We start from the raw sequence: 18,733 nt of genomic DNA on the forward strand, positions 1-18,733 counted from the left end.
CCTTAGGCCTGTGAGCATTATTTGCCCCCCTGCAATTGCAAGTTACATAAGGGAAGTCTCTGACTGGTTTGTGCCACACTATGCACTGAACATCAGCATCAGTACCTTATCTTCCTTATAGTCCTTATACCTTATAGTCATGATTCGATGCAATCAGTTGGTTTCTATTATAGGCTATGTATGAATTGGCTTGAAATTATGTGTATGTTGATTTGTGTATGTAAAGTGCCCTGTGACAACATTGTTGTGAAGTGGCGCTATACAAATAAAGTTGAATTGAACTGAATTGAATTAGAACACCGGGATAAGGTTCTGCAACGGGGGGCAGGGTGTTGCAGGAAATTAGCTTACCCAAAGAAAAATGAGGGATTTTATCCCAATATTAGTGTAATATTAAAGAGCAAGGATAGGATGTTTTTCTAAAGGTGGTTTTATTAATCCTTCCCATCATATATCATAAACCTTTGATTACACCATTGTTCAGAACATTTTGCTTAATAAAATATATTTTACAGTTGATTTTCATGCACATTTATACATGTAATTATCACAAAAATAAATAACTGGGGACGGAAATGACACTCATTTGAGTGGAAGCTCCCACCGTTCCCCAGTAATCCTCCAACCCCATCTCCCTTGCCACTGGGAAGACCACCTACCCCCACCCAACATTCACCCAGATCCACGATGACTATGACGCTTGGCCAGGTCAGGAAACAGCAGGAGAGACTCCATCTGCACCAGGCTTCGAGACCAGGACCTTCTGGGATCAAGCCCAGCATCCAGCAGCTTGTCATCCTGCATCACATCTTTAGCCGGAGTCTGATGCTGGAGAAGGTGCCGGCCCTCTGGAACTCGTCCTGCCCAGGGCTTCCTGAAAGAAGCCTACTTGTCTGGCCCCTCAGACCAGACGCAGTGATGTCACAAGAGACTGGCCCTGGCCCACCTGAGACCACTGCTGGAGTCCATGCAGGACCCTCTTCAGCCTCATATTGGTGGGGAGGATGCTGTTACCTACCTGTGGCCCACACACACCTGCATGGTAATGCAGGCAATGTGAGAACAATGACGTGGAGAACACTCCTCTTCAGCCTATGAACATTTCTGACTTTTCCTGCAGAAATCCTCAGACTGCGGGGGTCGGACGTATGGAGATGGACAGGAAGGGGAAAAGTGGAGTGGAGCAGCAGGAACCATCTCCTTCTGAATGTGAGATGTTACTGACTGGAAGAGGAAAACCAAACACCAGCCAATCAGGATGCTGCGTGAGGAGGTCGAAGGCATCTACAAATACTTGGGTCTGCACTTGGACAGCAGACTTCCATTAAATATGTCAGTTTTCAACATCTGATGAGTTGTTTATCTTCTGCTGGGAATGAGATTTAGGATCATGTCATTCGGTTTAAATTGACATATTACAGCCTCCCATCTCTTTGGGGACTGTGGTTGTAAATAAATAATACAGTAACCTGTTAAAGGCTCATTTTTTAACCCCCGGTGTGCTGCGGCATCTAATGCTGCTTCCTTAGCAAATATCTGCTCAGAGTTTTTGGTATAATAAACAAGCACAGATCAGAAAAAGAGAGATTCACTCTGACAGTTCGATGCTTGCCCAGCAGACAGTGATCCTCCCACTGCTTTGGTATCCATTTCATATGAATATCAGCAGTAGAAGCATACAGTGTGTGTCTTACAGACAGTCCAGTAAATGGTTGTAGATTGGACTATCAAAAAATCTTTCATAAACAAAGTTAGATTTTGGAAAGAAAGATGTTCTTTAATTCAGGTAGATAAAGTGGACTCCAGACCAAGTCAGAGAAAATCATCTGGTTCTTTTATCAAGAATGTAAAATAACCGAATAACATCCATCGCAGTTCTGCCAAACTGGAACATTTTCACCAGAGAACTTACAACAGGATTGCTGGGGTGCTGGACCAAGTCGTCAGGAAAAAGAACAAAGGAATGAAGGAACGACAGGTCCCTGCAGGAGGAATCAGAAGCTAACTGATAACTCTGGACTAAATAAAACCAGTCATTAGGCTGGTGTGTGGTGGGTGAGTTGGGGTCAGATCATGTGACTTCTTTATGTTTCCAGCTCAGACATGTACAGTAGGCTGCGTGAAGAGGTCAGAAATGTTTCTGGTTCCTGGATTTATGCTAGTCTGCAGCTGATGTTGGGAGCTGAAAGGGTCGTAAGGTTTGATGTTCTCCACAATTTCCACAATTTCCAGTTCAGCTCCGATTTTCTTTTAACTTTATTTTACTAAAGTTACTAAAAACTTTGCAGCTTAAAAATGGAGAAAACTCTAAAAAGTGAAACGGTGATGGAAAAGCAGACAGGATAGGTGTAAATCCTCCGGCAGGTCAGTGAGTCTGCTGCCAGCGTGACGGCCAGTCCTTCTCTATCCAGCTCTGCAGGAGTCGCAGCACATCGATGCGCTGATAGATGCGACAAAGTTCGGTCAGCTCAGTCACTGTCTTCTGGTTGTAGCGCAGCAGGAACTCCTGGGTCGGGCTGTGGGACAAGGAGCCCTGGGTCCGGTGCTCCAGCAGGGTCAGTTCATCATAGCTCATTCCCCAGCGACTCGCAAAGTTCTTCCAGTTTTTAATGGTGCAGTGGTTTGGATCCAGTTTCAGCCGCAGTAAGTCCAGCAGGTCTTTATCATTCATGAGGTCGCTGATCTTGGGAGGAGGTGCCGGGCAGCAGCATTTTTCACAGGGGCTGTTCAGGATCTGCAGCTCTTTGGGGCAGTCTGAGTTCAAGAGGAACAAGAAGGCAAACGTTAGCTCAACAGAAAATGTTTCTACATGACTGCAGCAACCGTCAGATGTTTGGAGCCGAGTGAGATAGTAAGTCTAAACATTTAAATATTTACTGTGATATCAATGTCACTGCCTGCTTTTTACCACATCAGATAAACATTTTAAAACTAAAAAGTTATGTAAGAAGTTTGCCATGGTTAAGAGATGAGATTTACCCGTTGGGCAGGTGCATTCCTCCACATCTTCAACCGGCTACAAGCAGAGAAACAAAAAAAAACAAAACACATTAGCAAAAACCAAAAAAACGCAACAAGAAAACATGACATGCTCACCACGCACGTCGTCAGCTCCACCTGTCCAACAGATACCTAACCAGCCAATCACATGGCGGCAGGTAGTCATGGAGACATGGTGAAGACGAAGGAAGGAAGGGGATTTAACATGCCATGTTGGTCTGACACAGTCTGGCAGACTGGTTGGAGATGATAGAAAGACAACAGGAAGTCCAGTTAGCACTGGTTCCAACTAAGATCTGCAGATTATCATCTCTGAACACACAGATGGCACATTTAGCGCCTTTTGTGTCTGCCAGGTGTGGGTGTTCTGGTTGTACACAGTAGAGAGTAAGATTTACTGAACCAAACCATCTTGTCTCCAGTCAGATCCTGTGGTGGAAACGAGGCTTTTTAACCCCTTCAGTACCAGCATGACTTGGTTTCACAACAACCTAAGTACTGCTGCTGACCATGTCCATCCCATCTTCTGATGGAAACTTCCAGCAGGATGATGCACCGTGTCACAAAGCTCACATCATCTCCACCATAACGATGAGTTCACTGTCCTCCAACGGCTCCACAGTCACCAGATCTCAGTCCAGCAGAGCAGCTTTGGGATAAGGTGGAACAGGAGATTCTCATGGTGATGAGGTGGAACGGGAGATTCTTATCATGATGAGGTGGAACGGGAGATTCTCATCATGATGAGGTGGAACGGGAGATTCTCATCATGATGAGGTGGAACGGGAGATTCTTATCATGATGAGGTGGAACGGGAGATTCTCATCATGATGAGGTGGAACAGGAGATTCTCATGGTGATGAGGTGGAACGGGAGATTCTTATCATGATGAGGTGGAACGGGAGATTCTTATCATGATGAGGTGGAACGGGAGATTCTCACGGTGATGAGGTGGAACGGGAGATTCTCATCATGATGAGGTGGAACGGGAGATTCTCATGGTGATGAGATGGAACGGGAGATTCTCATCATGATGTGGTGGAACGGGAGATTCTCATGGTGATGAGGTGGAACGGGAGATTCTCATGGTGATGAGGTGGAACGGGAGATTCTCATCATGATGAGGTGGAACGGGAGATTCTCACGGTGATAAGGTGGAACGGGAGATTCTCACGGTGATGAGGTGGAACGGGAGATTCTCATCATGATGAGGTGGAACGGGAGATTCTCATGGTGATGAGGTGGAACGGGAGATTCTCATCATGATGAGGTGGAACGGGAGATTCTGATGGTGATGAGGTGGAACGGGAGATTCTCATGGTGATGAGGTGGAACGAGAGATTCTCATGGTGATGAGGTGGAACGGGAGATTCTCATCATGATGAGGTGGAACGGGAGATTCTCATGGTGATGAGATGGAACGGGAGATTCTCATCATGATGTGGTGGAACGGGAGATTCTCATGGTGATGAGGTGGAACGGGAGATTCTCATGGTGATGAGGTGGAACGGGAGATTCTCATCATGATGAGGTGGAACGGGAGATTCTCATGGTGATGAGGTGGAACGAGAGATTCTCATGGTGATGAGGCGGAACGGGAGATTCTCATCATGATGAGGTGGAACGGGAGATTCTCATGGTGATGAGATGGAACGGGAGATTCTCATCATGATGTGGTGGAACGGGAGATTCTCATGGTGATGAGGTGGAACGGGAGATTCTCATGGTGATGAGGTGGAACGGGAGATTCTCATCATGATGAGGTGGAACGGGAGATTCTCATGGTGATGAGATGGAACGGGAGATTCTCATCATGATGAGGTGGAACGGGAGATTCTCATGGTGATGAGGTGGAACGGGAGATTCTCATGGTGATGAGATGGAACGGGAGATTCTCATCATGATGTGGTGGAACGGGAGATTCTCATGGTGATGAGGTGGAACGGGAGATTCTCATGGTGATGAGGTGGAACGGGAGATTCTCATCATGATGAGATGGAACGGGAGATTCTCATCATGATGAGGTGGAATGGGGGATTCTCATGGTGATGAGATGGAACGGGAGATTCTCATCTTGATGTGGTGGAACGGGAGATTCTCATGGTGATGAGGTGGAACGGGAGATTCTCATGGTGATGAGGTGGAACGGGAGATTCTCATCATGATGAGGTGGAACGGGAGATTCTGATGGTGATGAGGTGGAACGGGAGATTCTCATGGTGATGAGGTGGAACGAGAGATTCTCATGGTGATGAGGCGGAACGGGAGATTCTCATCATGATGAGGTGGAACGGGAGGTTCTCATGGTGATGAGGTGGAACGGAAGATTCTCATCATGATGAGGTGGAATGGGAGATTCTCATGGTGATGAGGTGGAACGGGAGATTCTCATGGTGATGAGGTGGAACGAGAGATTCTCATGGTGATGAGGCGGAACGGGAGATTCTCATCATGATGAGGTGGAACGGGAGGTTCTCATGGTGATGAGGTGGAACGGAAGATTCTCATCGTGATGAGGTGGAATGGGAGATTCTCATGGTGATGAGGTGGAACGGGAGATTCTCATGGTGATGAGGTGGAACGGGAGATTCTTATCATGATGAGGTGGAACGGGAGATTCTTATCATGATGAGGTGGAACGGGAGATTCTCACGGTGATGAGGTGGAACGGGAGATTCTCATCATGATGAGGTGGAACGGGAGATTCTCATGGTGATGAGATGGAACGGGAGATTCTCATCATGATGTGGTGGAACGGGAGATTCTCATGGTGATGAGGTGGAACGGGAGATTCTCATGGTGATGAGGTGGAACGGGAGATTCTCATGGTGATGAGGTGGAACGGGAGATTCTCATCATGATGAGGTGGAACGGGAGATTCTCACGGTGATGAGGTGGAACGGGAGATTCTCACGGTGATGAGGTGGAACGGGAGATTCTCATCATGATGAGGTGGAACGGGAGATTCTCACGGTGATGAGGTGGAACGGGAGATTCTCATCATGATGAGGTGGAACGGGAGATTCTGATGGTGATGAGGTGGAACGGGAGATTCTCATGGTGATGAGGTGGAACGAGAGATTCTCATGGTGATGAGGTGGAACGGGAGATTCTCATCATGATGAGGTGGAACGGGAGATTCTCATGGTGATGAGGTGGAACGGGAGATTCTCATCATGATGTGGTGGAACGGGAGATTCTCATGGTGATGAGGTGGAACGGGAGATTCTCATGGTGATGAGGTGGAACGGGAGATTCTCATCATGATGAGGTGGAACGGGAGATTCTCATGGTGATGAGGTGGAACGAGAGATTCTCATGGTGATGAGGCGGAACGGGAGATTCTCATCATGATGAGGTGGAACGGGAGATTCTCATGGTGATGAGATGGAACGGGAGATTCTCATCATGATGTGGTGGAACGGGAGATTCTCATGGTGATGAGGTGGAACGGGAGATTCTCATGGTGATGAGGTGGAACGGGAGATTCTCATCATGATGAGATGGAACGGGAGATTCTCATCATGATGAGGTGGAATGGGGGATTCTCATGGTGATGAGATGGAACGGGAGATTCTCATCTTGATGTGGTGGAACGGGAGATTCTCATGGTGATGAGGTGGAACGGGAGATTCTCATGGTGATGAGGTGGAACGGGAGATTCTCATCATGATGAGGTGGAACGGGAGATTCTGATGGTGATGAGGTGGAACGGGAGATTCTCATGGTGATGAGGTGGAACGAGAGATTCTCATGGTGATGAGGTGGAACGGGAGATTCTCATCATGATGAGGTGGAACGGGAGGTTCTCATGGTGATGAGGTGGAACGGAAGATTCTCATCATGATGAGGTGGAACGGGAGATTCTCATGGTGATGAGGTGGAACGGGAGATTCTCATGGTGATGAGATGGAACAGGAGATTTTCATGGTGATGAGGTGGAACGGGAGATTCTCATGGTGATGAGGTGGAACGGGAGATTCTCATCATGATGTGGTGGAACGGAAGATTCTCATCATGATGAGGTGGAACGGGAGATTCTCATCATGATGAGGTGGAACGGGAGATTCTCATCATGATGAGGTGGAACAGGAGATTCTGATGGTGATGAGGTGGAACGGGAGATTCTCATGGTGATGAGGTGGAACGAGAGATTCTCATGGTGATGAGGCGGAACGGGAGATTCTCATCATGATGAGGTGGAACGGGAGGTTCTCATGGTGATGAGGTGGAACGGAAGATTCTCATCATGATGAGGTGGAATGGGAGATTCTCATGGTGATGAGATGGAACGGGAGATTCTCATCATGATGTGGTGGAACGGGAGATTCTCATGGTGATGAGGTGGAACGGGAGATTCTCATGGTGATGAGGTGGAACGGGAGATTCTCATCATGATGAGGTGGAACGGGAGATTCTTATCATGATGAGGTGGAACGGGAGATTCTTATCATGATGAGGTGGAACGGGAGATTCTCATCATGATGAGGTGGAACGGGAGATTCTCATCATGATGAGGTGGAACGGGAGATTCTTATCATGATGAGGTGGAACGGGAGATTCTCATCATGATGAGGTGGAACAGGAGATTCTCATGGTGATGAGGTGGAACGGGAGATTCTTATCATGATGAGGTGGAACGGGAGATTCTTATCATGATGAGGTGGAACGGGAGATTCTCATCATGATGAGGTGGAACGGGAGATTCTCATGGTGATGAGATGGAACGGGAGATTCTCATCATGATGTGGTGGAACGGGAGATTCTCATGGTGATGAGGTGGAACGGGAGATTCTCATGGTGATGAGGTGGAATGGGAGATTCTCATCATGATGAGGTGGAACGGGAGATTCTCACGGTGATGAGGTGGAACGGGAGATTCTCACGGTGATGAGGTGGAACGGGAGATTCTCATCATGATGAGGTGGAACGGGAGATTCTCACGGTGATGAGGTGGAACGGGAGATTCTCACGGTGATGAGGTGGAACGGGAGATTCTCATCATGATGAGGTGGAACGGGAGATTCTGATGGTGATGAGGTGGAACGGGAGATTCTCATGGTGATGAGGTGGACCAAGAGATTCTCATGGTGATGAGGCGGAACGGGAGATTCTCATCATGATGAGGTGGAACGGGAGATTCTCATGGTGATGAGATGGAACGGGAGATTCTCATCATGATGTGGTAGAACGGGAGATTCTCATGGTGATGAGGTGGAACGGGAGATTCTCATGGTGATGAGGTGGAACGGGAGATTCTCATCATGATGAGGTGGAACGGGAGATTCTCATGGTGATGAGGTGGAACGAGAGATTCTCATGGTGATGAGGTGGAACGGGAGATTCTCATCATGATGAGGTGGAACGGGAGATTCTCATGGTGATGAGATGGAACGGGAGATTCTCATCATGATGTGGTGGAACGGGAGATTCTCATGGTGATGAGGTGGAACGGGAGATTCTCATCATGATGTGGCGGAAGAGGAGATTCTGATGGTGATGAGGTGGAACAGGAGATTCTCATGGTGATGAGGTGGAACGGGAGATTCTGATGGTGATGAGGTGGAACGAGAGATTCTCATGGTGATGAGGCGGAACGGGAGATTCTCATCATGATGAGGTGGAACGGGAGGTTCTCATGGTGATGAGGTGGAACGGAAGATTCTCATCATGATGAGGTGGAACGGGAGATTCTCATGGTGATGAGGTGGAACGGGAGATTCTCATGGTGATGAGGTGGAACGAGAGATTCTCATGGTGATGAGGCGGAACGGGAGATTCTCATCATGATGTGGTGGAACGGGAGGTTCTCATGGTGATGAGGTGGAACGGAAGATTCTCATCATGATGAGGTGGAACGGGAGATTCTGATGGTGGTGAGGTGGAACGGGAGATTCTCATGGTGATGAGGTGGAACGAGAGATTCTCATGGTGATGAGGCGGAACGGGAGATTCTCATCATGATGAGGTGGAACGGGAGGTTCTCATGGTGATGAGGTGGAACGGAAGATTCTCATCATGATGAGGTGGAACGAGAGATTCTCATGGTGATGAGGCGGAACGGGAGATTCTCATCATGATGAGGTGGAACGGGAGGTTCTCATGGTGATGAGGTGGAACGGAAGATTCTCATCATGATGAGGTGGAACGGGAGATTCTCATGGTGATGAGGTGGAACGGGAGATTCTCATGGTGATGAGGCGGAACGGGAGATTCTCATCATGATGAGGTGGAACGGGACATTCTCATGGTGATGAGATGGAACAGGAGATTTTCATTGTGATGAGGTGGAACGGGAGATTCTCATGGTGATGAGGTGGAACGGGAGATTCTCATGGTGATGAGGTGGAACGGGAGATTCTCATCATGATGTGGTGGAACGGGAGATTTTCATGGTGATGAGGTGGAACGGGAGATTCTCATCATGATGAGGTGGAACAGGAGATTCTCATCATGATGTGGCGGAAGAGGAGATTCTGATGGTGATGAGGTGGAACAGGAGATTCTCATGGTGATGAGGTGGAACGGGAGATTCTGATGGTGATGTGGTGGAACAGGAGATACTCATCATGATGTGGTGGAACAGGAGATTCTCATGGTGATGAGGTGGAACGGGAGATTCTCATCATGATGAGGTGGAACGGGAGAGTCTCATGGTGATGAGGTGGAACGGGAGATACTCATCATGATGTGGTGGAACAGGAGATTCTCATGGTGATGAGGTGGAACGGGAGATTCTCATCATGATGAGGTGGAACGGGAGATTCTCATGGTGATGAGGTGGAACGGGAGATTCTCATCATGATGTGGTGGAACAGGAGATTCTCATGGTGATGAGGTGGAACGGGAGATTCTCATCATGATGAGGTGGAACAGGAGATTCTCATGGTGATGAGGTGGAACGGGAGATTCTCATGGTGATGAGGTGGAACGGGAGATTCTCATCATGATGTGGTGGAACAGGAGATTCTCATTGTGATGAGGTGGAACGGGAGATTCTCATGGTGATGAGGTGGAACAGGAGATTCTCATCATGATGAGGTGGAACGGGAGATTCTCATGGTGATGAGGTGGAACGGGAGATTCTCATGGTGATGAGGTGGAACGGGAGATTCTCATCATGATGTGGTGGAACAGGAGATTCTCATCGTGATAAGGTGGAACGGGAGATTCTCATGGTGATGAGGTGGAACAGGAGATTCTCATCATGATGAGGTGGAACGGGAGATTCTCATGGTGATGAGGTGGAACAGGAGATTCTCATCATGATGTGGTGGAACAGGAGATTCTCATCGTGATGAGGTGGAACAGGAGATTCTCATCATGATGAGGTGGAACGGGAGATTCTCATGGTGATGAGGTGGAACGGGAGATTCTCATCATGATGTGGTGGAACAGGAGATTCTCATCATGATGAGGTGGAACAGGAGATTCTCATGGTGATGTGCAGCAACTGTTTGATGCTTCATGTCAACATGGAGCAAAACCTCTGAGGAACGTTTCCAACACCTGGTTCAGGATTAGAAATGGTACTAGAAGTTGGAACTGATGAAGAAGATGTTGATGATGGTGTGTGTACAATTATTCTTGAATTAATTAAATAAGGTCAGACTGTGAGAATAAGTTTTGAACAGTTCAGCTCTGCGGTGTGAAATCTGGTGATTTCTACCTCCAGCATGTCCCGGTCGCTGAGGTTACGCAGCAGCATTTTGTGCTTTTTATGGCTCTGCCAGTAAAACATGTCTCAACGTAAACCTTGTAGCGCGTTACAGAACATCAAGGCCTGACAGAGATTCAAGAAGCTGGCTCCCCGAGGGGGTTGAAGGGGGGGGCATTTCATCTCTCATGAATGGAAATACTGGAATGGTCAAATTATCTTCTTCACATCCAGCTGCTGAGCCTTCCTCGTGGGCTTCCTTTTCAGCAAGGTTGCGTATGAGTGCGTGCAGTGAGCCGACGCTTTGCCCTTCTGCTCTGTTATTAGCAACGCCTGCAACTACGCAGTGGAAAACAACACACACACACACACACACACACACACACACACATCCTGTGTGTTCACAGCTAAAATAAAACTCTGATCTGAATCAAGCTCAGTCATGACGGTGACAGCTGTGTGACTTGCGATCGTCATGTTTGGGTGAAAACAACAAACATTAAAAAACATCTGTAGAATTTTCCCAGTGAGTCATTTTTAGGTGAAATACAGTTTTATAGTACGAGACTGATGTGGAAACATGGCTGAGAGAAGAATCTGGAAATGTCAGGAAACTGAGAGTAGACCAGTCTCTGAGCCGTTCCACTGACCTGCCTTATCCTGCTTTCTGGGGAGGGGCTCAGGTATCGGGTGGGCATGGAGCTCAGGTGGAGGGTCACAGCGTCTGCTGGAGAAACACTTCAGTCATCAGTGTGTCTTGATCAAACTAAAACCAATACATTTGACTTTACTGATAACCGTTTCAGGTTTTTCCTGTATAGAAAGCAGACATCGACATCAGTGGCCGAAACATTGGTCTGTCGGCCTTTTATTTGCTTTTGTCCTAAAGAGACCTCTTCTCCATACAACGGTACAACTTTCTGTCCATTTCTTCTGGTTTTCCTTCCTTCATCTCTACGGGTCTGGTTGTCATGATACCTGCGACTCTGCTGGAACTCCAGTCCATCAGTGACCTGCTGGCCCTTGCATGTGTGATGAAAACGGACTGCACCTTGATGCTGCACTGGACATCTTGATGCAACAGTCAGTATTCGCATACATGATCATAAAACGGCGCATGAGCGGCTCATTGTAGTTAGAGATGTCTGATATTATCAGCCAATAGATATTATTGGTCGATATCGGTGTTGAAATGTAATATCAGAAATGATTGGTATCAGTTTTTACTTTTTTAATGACACAACTTTTACACAACATGCACATGTTATATATATCAAACTCTAATGTCTCCTCTAATCCAAAACAACAAAATAAAAGATGTCACGTCTAGTTTTCCAGATAATTTTCTGTGTTTGGCACAACTTGCTCCAAAAATATCAGGATTGGTTGATAAATTAGGAGTTCAACAAAATCTGTATGTCAGATATGGGTGAAAAAGCCAATAACAAACATCCCTTATTTTAATGGAATGTTTGACTTTGCATTACTTTAAGATCAATTTTTATCTTTTATTATCATGGTGGGACAAAAGCAGTGGGAAAAACGAAATGAAAATTGAATTACATAAAAAGATATTTCATCAATAGGTGAAGGGAAATCTTAATATTGTTTGTTTTTAAGTAAAATAAATGACAAATAATTTATAATATATTAATGCCATTTACTTTCATATATAATTATGACTAATAACAATAATGATTATAATAAAATAATTTATTCTTTTTTACATACATTATTAATATTATTCTGACATTATTGACACATATAACAGATTTATTAAGTCTGGTTTGTAGTCAGTATGTTCTAATAAAACATGAACATTTTGATCTTTTTACATGTTAGTGTGTCCCGGTTACACATCCATGATTCATATCAGTCAGAGAGTCAGGACTGGTCAGCCAGCGGCAGCATTTATTTCCAATCTGGTCGGGTTACTGGTCGAGGGACTGGTCAAGTTACTGGTCGGGGAACAGGTAGAGGGACTAGTTGAGACTGGTTGGGGACTGGTTGAGAGACAGTTTGAGGGACTGGTTGAGAGACTGGTTGAGGGACTAGTTGAGAGATTGGTCGAGGGACTGGTTGAGTGACAGGTCGAGGGACTGATTGAGTGACTGGTTGGGAGACTGGTTAAGGTACTGGTTGATGGACTAATCAAGGGACATGTTTAGAGACTGGTCAAGGGACGGGTCGAGAACTAGTCAAGGGACTGGTTGAGAGACTGGTTGGGAGACTGGTTAAGAGACTGGTCGAGGGACTGGTCAAGAACTGGTTGAGGGACAGGTTGAGAGACTGGTCAAGGGACTGGTCGAGGGACAGGTTGAGAGATTAGTTAAGGGACTGGTTGAGGGACTGATCGAGGGACATGTTAAGAGACTGGTCAAGAGACTGATCGAGGGACAGGTTGAGAGACTGGTTAAGGGACTGGTTCAGAGACTGGTTGGGAGACTGGTCAAGGGACTGGTTAAGAGACTGGTTGGGAGACTGGTTAAGGGACTGGTCAAGGGACTGGTTGAGGGACAGGTTGTGGGACTGGTTGGAGGACTGGTTGAGGGACTGGTCGAGCACTGGTTGAGGGACAGTTTTAGGGACTGGTTGAGAGAATCGTTGGGAGACTGGTCAAGGGACTGGTCGAGAACTGGTTGAGGGACAGTTTTAGGGACTGGTTATGGGACTGGTTGAGGGACAGGTTGTGAGACTAGTTAAGGGACTGGTTGAGGGACAGGTTGTGAGACTAGTTAAGGGACTGGTCAAGGGACAGGTTGAGAGACTGGTTAAGGGACTGGTTGAGGGACAGGTTGAGAGACTGGTTAAGGGACTGGTTGAGGGACACGTTGAGAGACTGGTTAAGGGACTGGTCGAGAACTGGTTGAGGGACAGGTTGAGAGACTGGTTAAGAGACTGGTCGAGAACTGGTTGAGGGACAGGTTGAGAGACTGGTTAAGAGACTGGTCGAGAACTGGTTGAGGGACAGGTTGAGAGACTGGTTATGGGACTGGTTGAGGGACAGGTTGGGAAACTGGTCAAGGGACTGGTTAAGAGACTGGTTGGGAGACTGGTTAAGGGACTGGTCAAGGGACTGGTTGAGGGACAGGTTGTGGGACTGGTTGGAGGACTGGTTGAGGGACTGGTCGAGCACTGGTTGAGGGACAGTTTTAGGGACTGGTTGAGAGAATCGTTGGGAGACTGGTCAAGGGACTGGTCGAGAACTGGTTGAGGGACAGTTTTAGGGACTGGTTATGGGACTGGTTGAGGGACAGGTTGTGAGACTAGTTAAGGGACTGGTTGAGGGACAGGTTGTGAGACTAGTTAAGGGACTGGTCAAGGGACAGGTTGAGAGACTGGTTAAGGGACTGGTTGAGGGACATGTTGAGAGACTGGTTAAGGGACTGGTTGAGGGACACGTTGAGAGACTGGTTAAGGGACTGGTCGAGAACTGGTTGAGGGACAGGTTGAGAGACTGGTTAAGGGACTGGTCGAGGGACAGGTTGAGAGATTACTTAAGGGACAGGTTGAGGGGCTTGTCAAGAACTGGTTGAGGGACTGCTTTGGGAAGGGGGAGGAGCCTACAGGCGCCCTGCTGCTCTTTGGCTAAAGTAAGAAGGACACCTGCTTTGACGTGATCCCGGTGTCCCATCTGAATAACTTACTAGATTTGTCTCTGCAGTTTTTATAGAAGAGTCTCTGCGTTGGAAACGGTGTTAGCATTGGAACACTAATTTCCCTCTCAGAGGCGTCTGAAGTGTAATCTGGCAGAATTATCCTCCTAAAAATCCCTTTTGGCCGATTTTACTGTGTTTGTGATCATTTAGACCTGAAAGTGACATCAGAGTGATGTCTATAAATAATTCTATTCATAGCACAGCTGTTTGTCAGACTCGATCGGCCTGACTAATGCTCAGTGTCGGTTAGCAGTGTCTTCGTCTTTGTTAGCTGTGGTGAAGCATCTGAGGTAAAACAACTTTCTACATCTAATTCCACCCACAAAGTTCCCCACCACCACCCTGACTGGCAGCCACTGCAGTTTTTTCAGACACAGCTGACAGGAGAACATAGTTTGTCTGAATGCTGACAGATAAAGTGGAAGGACTTCTTATTTACCATGAGGATCTGTGACCTGGACCGGATAATTGGCCTCCAAGGACTGTGGGAGAGAAAGGCAAACAGGACAATGTTAGCCGCGAACAGAGTTGAAAAAGACACGCCGAGCGCCGCTTTGTATCAACCTTCTCTGGAGCCTTTGAACTCTGAAGCGGAGGAGGAAAAAGACAGGGAACGGCTTGCTGTGACTTGCTCCTGGATGAGCCTTTGGGCGCGAGCAATCACAGCGCGATGCATTCGGTTATGGTACATTTCTCTGCAGATTACTGTAAGACTCTGCAGCGCTTTCTAATGAAGAGCAATCAGCACAAAACAAACTGGACAGGCGGCAAGTCAAGACAGCCAGAGACGGTTAAAACAAACACGCTGCTGGAGGAGAGAAGAAAGAAAAGTTCTCTTACAAATTCTGCCTCAAAGACTGTGGTGTCCGTGTCCTCCACGGGCTCGGAGCTGCCTCTGCCTGTTCACAGGAAGAAAAAAGAAGATACTGTGAACTGGGGTGCCATATGTGCTCACGGCCAGTGAAACTAAACAGCAAACATCTAAACGGAGTTATATAATCTTATATAAAAAGAGAAATGTATAATGAGCCTATAAAAGGACAGGAGGCCCTTCAGAAACAAGAGAAATACTGTTCAGTTCAAACATGGCAAGAAAAATTAGTAACCTCATTCCTTAAAGGAATATTTTTAACAAGGATGTTCATGGATGAGTTGGGAGAGCAGCACAAAGGCAGCTTTTCAGCTCCAGAAAATACCAGGAAAGAGCAATGTGGGCCTTTATCGGTCTACGTCACTGTGAAGCCATTGTACCTAAAGGGCTCTAAATAAAGACCCACTCTGGCCTTTCTTGAGTTACACTCTGCGAGGAGGAAAACTTTCATTTGCATGGGATAGCTAGAATTAGGATTAAATGATCAGGTGTTTCTGACACAAAGCTTTCCAGGTGTGGAGATCAGCCACAGAGTAAAACCAGCCTTCCTGTCTGCAGCGTACTTAACCAGTTCCCAACCAGGTCTATTTCCTCTGCTTCCTGTCCACATTGTCAAACATTAAAAAAGAAAGTGCATTTTCAAAACTAAAAGGGTTGTTTGTGTTTCTAACTTTCTACAGAAAGCTGAGATTATGACAGAAGTGTCAGAATATAGATATGTGTGAGTGTGTCAGAGTAAATTCACCTGGAACACAGTAGAACATGGAAAAAATCTCTATATATTCCATTAAAGAAGGAAAAAAACAGAAAAAAAGATGAAATTGACGAAAGTAATAAGATTTTTTCTTTAAATGAAAATCATTACATTATTTTATAATTCTGGTTCAAAAGAATAAAATAATAATAATAATAATAATAATAATAAGACTAATAAATATTACATCACTCCTAGACTAGTATTTTGTTGAACAATCCCCTGATGTTTCCACGACAGTCAGGTGTTTTCTGTTCCTCTCAGTCCGACTTCTGCACCTTTGTTCAGGACCAATTTGGTTTGTTTTTTTCCTTAACTTAAATAAATATAAAAGCAGTGTCTTGTATCACTAAATTATACTTTAGCAAATTTTTAGTTCTTGTTCCTTTTTTAAGTCTCCAGTTATTTAAGTGACTGTTATTTATCTACTGTCTGGGATGGACTGGCGACCTGTCCATGGTGCACCTGTCTCTCACCCAGTGCTTGCTGGGATAGGCTCCAGCTTCCCTGTGACATTTAATTGGACTAAGGGGTTAAGAAAATGAATGTATTGTTTGAGACAGGAGATAAATGATGTTATTTTTGATGACATCATGCTCATGTCACGATTCATCACCAATTTAATTTTTAAGGTCTGACTAGTCAACTTGAAAATCATTTAAAGAGCGCATCTCTGGCAGACATCAATGAACCTGCCACTGAAAACCCACAAACTTTACATTCTTCCTACAAACTGAGTCATGGCTGATCTGACGGCTGGGTTCTTGCAATGTAACCCGTGCCCCAATTTTACCCAGGAAGTGGGCTGAGAGGACACCAGTGGGCGACGTGCATTTTGATAAATGTCAACTTGAAACGTCTGGTCAGTCCAGGGTCAATGTAGGCATCAGGTTTGGGATGGGGGGGGTCTGTTCTATGTGCAGCCATAAATGCATGATCATTAATGATAAAAGGAAGATGATCCAGAGCTACGACTCTCTTTTTAAAGTAAAGAAAATAAAACAAGATAAAAAAACCCTCTTCCTGTTAGTTAGGCTTATCATGACCTGCAGTGTTTCACTATTTCACTATTACGTAGTATTACTACGTATCTCTAAAAGATTAACGCACACGTCAACTGTCACTCCTAACAACGACAAGGATTTCTAGTTTTTGACAAACACTTACAGAATATAGTTAGCAGAAGAGGAAACGGCTTTTAGAGGAGGGGAAAGAAAGGTAAATCCCCATTAAAATATCCTCTGTTCGCCCACCTTCTCTTCAGCAGGAAATGCTGTCATGCTGCACTTTGCTTCCATTAGTGTCATGAAAAGGAAACAACCCACTGTGTGGCTGAAAATCCATAACTCATTAATGAAAAAGAAACGACATGAAGCCATGCTGCTGGACCAGATGGAGCTTTTTCCTGTTCGCTGAAGTTTCATCCTCATGTGAGCGGTTTTCTGACTGGAACGGGATGGAACTGGACTCTCTTACTCTTTCTTTACATTATCATGTTGTCATCAAAGACAGAAATAAATAAAACTTTAATTAAGATTTATAATCCCTCTTTAAATGACACATAATTATGGTAAAATTGTGATGATTTCTCTTACAAAAATCACATCAAATACTGTGTAACTGTGACGTAGGGACCGCTGTTTCAGTGCGTTTGTTACTTTTTATGCGGGCTGTGATGATATGCTTTTGTCCCGATTCAAACTGATTTTGATTTTTTGGGTGGCGGTTCTATTTCAATTGCGATTCTCACAATTCTTTGATATTGCTGATTTTTGTAGATTCAAAACAAACAGAAGTGTAAAAAAACCTTTTTTTTTTTTTGCTTGTCATTTTTCTTGATTTCCATCAACACAGTAGCCAGACCATCATTCTGCTGCTGAAATGCCCAAGAAGACATGTAAAAATATCAATAAAAACAATAAAAATGACAAAAATTTCATAATGGATTATTTTAATTTATTTGAAAAAAAAAAAATCAATTTCATAAACAAAACTCAATTTTAAAATTGTGAAGCAAAAAATTCAGATTTTCAATTTTTGATTTTTCGATTAGATTTTCCCACCCCTACTTTTTATTGACTTCTTTTCTTTAAATTGGCAACAATAGACTGTATATAAAAAGATGGACGGAGCCTCCATGACGTCACCCGTAGGTTTCTGAAGAGCTGAATTGAAGCTCGGTGGGCGGTTCCTGTCATCGCCATGTTGGCAGCGTCATGCGTGTCGTCTCGCCCAGAAAATACAAATATGGGCAAAGAGGTGGAGCTGGGAGGGGGGCTGTGAGCGTCATGGTGGATGATTGACATCGAGCGAACTCCGAGCTGCTTGTAGCTAAAAGATGATCGAGCTAACCAGATATAAAAGGAGCTAACCAGCTAACGGGGGTAAGCGGGCTAAAGCTAAGTCACGTTGTTAATTGGCTAAAAACCGCAGTTCTACGTTCTTCTTATTTGAAGTGGGAGATCGGGTACCTGTCAATCAAAAGGACACGCCCCTAAATGTGCCGATCTTTGAGATTAAATTACTTTTAAATGGGAGAGATTTAAAAAAATTCACTCTCCCCACAGTTGTCATGAAGGTAAACCTGACCTATAAACCGAAAATGGATTTTTGAACCAGTCTGTAAACATGTTTATTTCTGCTGTGAAGTTGGTCTTTTTAACATGGGAGTCTATGGGGATTTGCTCTGTTTTGCAGCCCCTAGCGGATGTAAGGGGAACTGCAGTTTTATGCATAGGCTTTACTTTTTGCTGCCGCAGGTTGGTGCTTGGTGGAAACACATAACTTTACGA

General features: G+C 45.5%; 1 protein-coding gene across 1 annotated transcript in view; it reads right to left on the reverse strand.

Moving 5' to 3' along the window:
- Window positions 1-1,988: 1,988 nt before the first annotated feature.
- Window positions 1,989-18,733, reverse strand: part of edaradd (EDAR-associated death domain) — a gene marked incomplete at its 5' end in the record, with an annotated part of 35,045 nt that continues 18,300 nt past the window's right edge. The window contains 5 exons of the mRNA XM_079248566.1: window positions 1,989-2,805; window positions 2,980-3,016; window positions 11,308-11,381; window positions 14,756-14,798; window positions 15,157-15,215. Of these exons, the coding sequence (XP_079104692.1) occupies window positions 2,366-2,805; window positions 2,980-3,016; window positions 11,308-11,381; window positions 14,756-14,798; window positions 15,157-15,215 (653 nt within the window). The 3' untranslated portion in view covers window positions 1,989-2,365. The remainder of the gene's footprint in view (window positions 2,806-2,979; window positions 3,017-11,307; window positions 11,382-14,755; window positions 14,799-15,156; window positions 15,216-18,733) is intronic.

The sequence above is a fragment of the Telmatherina bonti genome (genome assembly GCF_933228915.1).
Source record: "Telmatherina bonti genome assembly, chromosome: 11".
Classification (NCBI taxonomy): Eukaryota; Metazoa; Chordata; class Actinopteri; order Atheriniformes; family Telmatherinidae; genus Telmatherina; species Telmatherina bonti.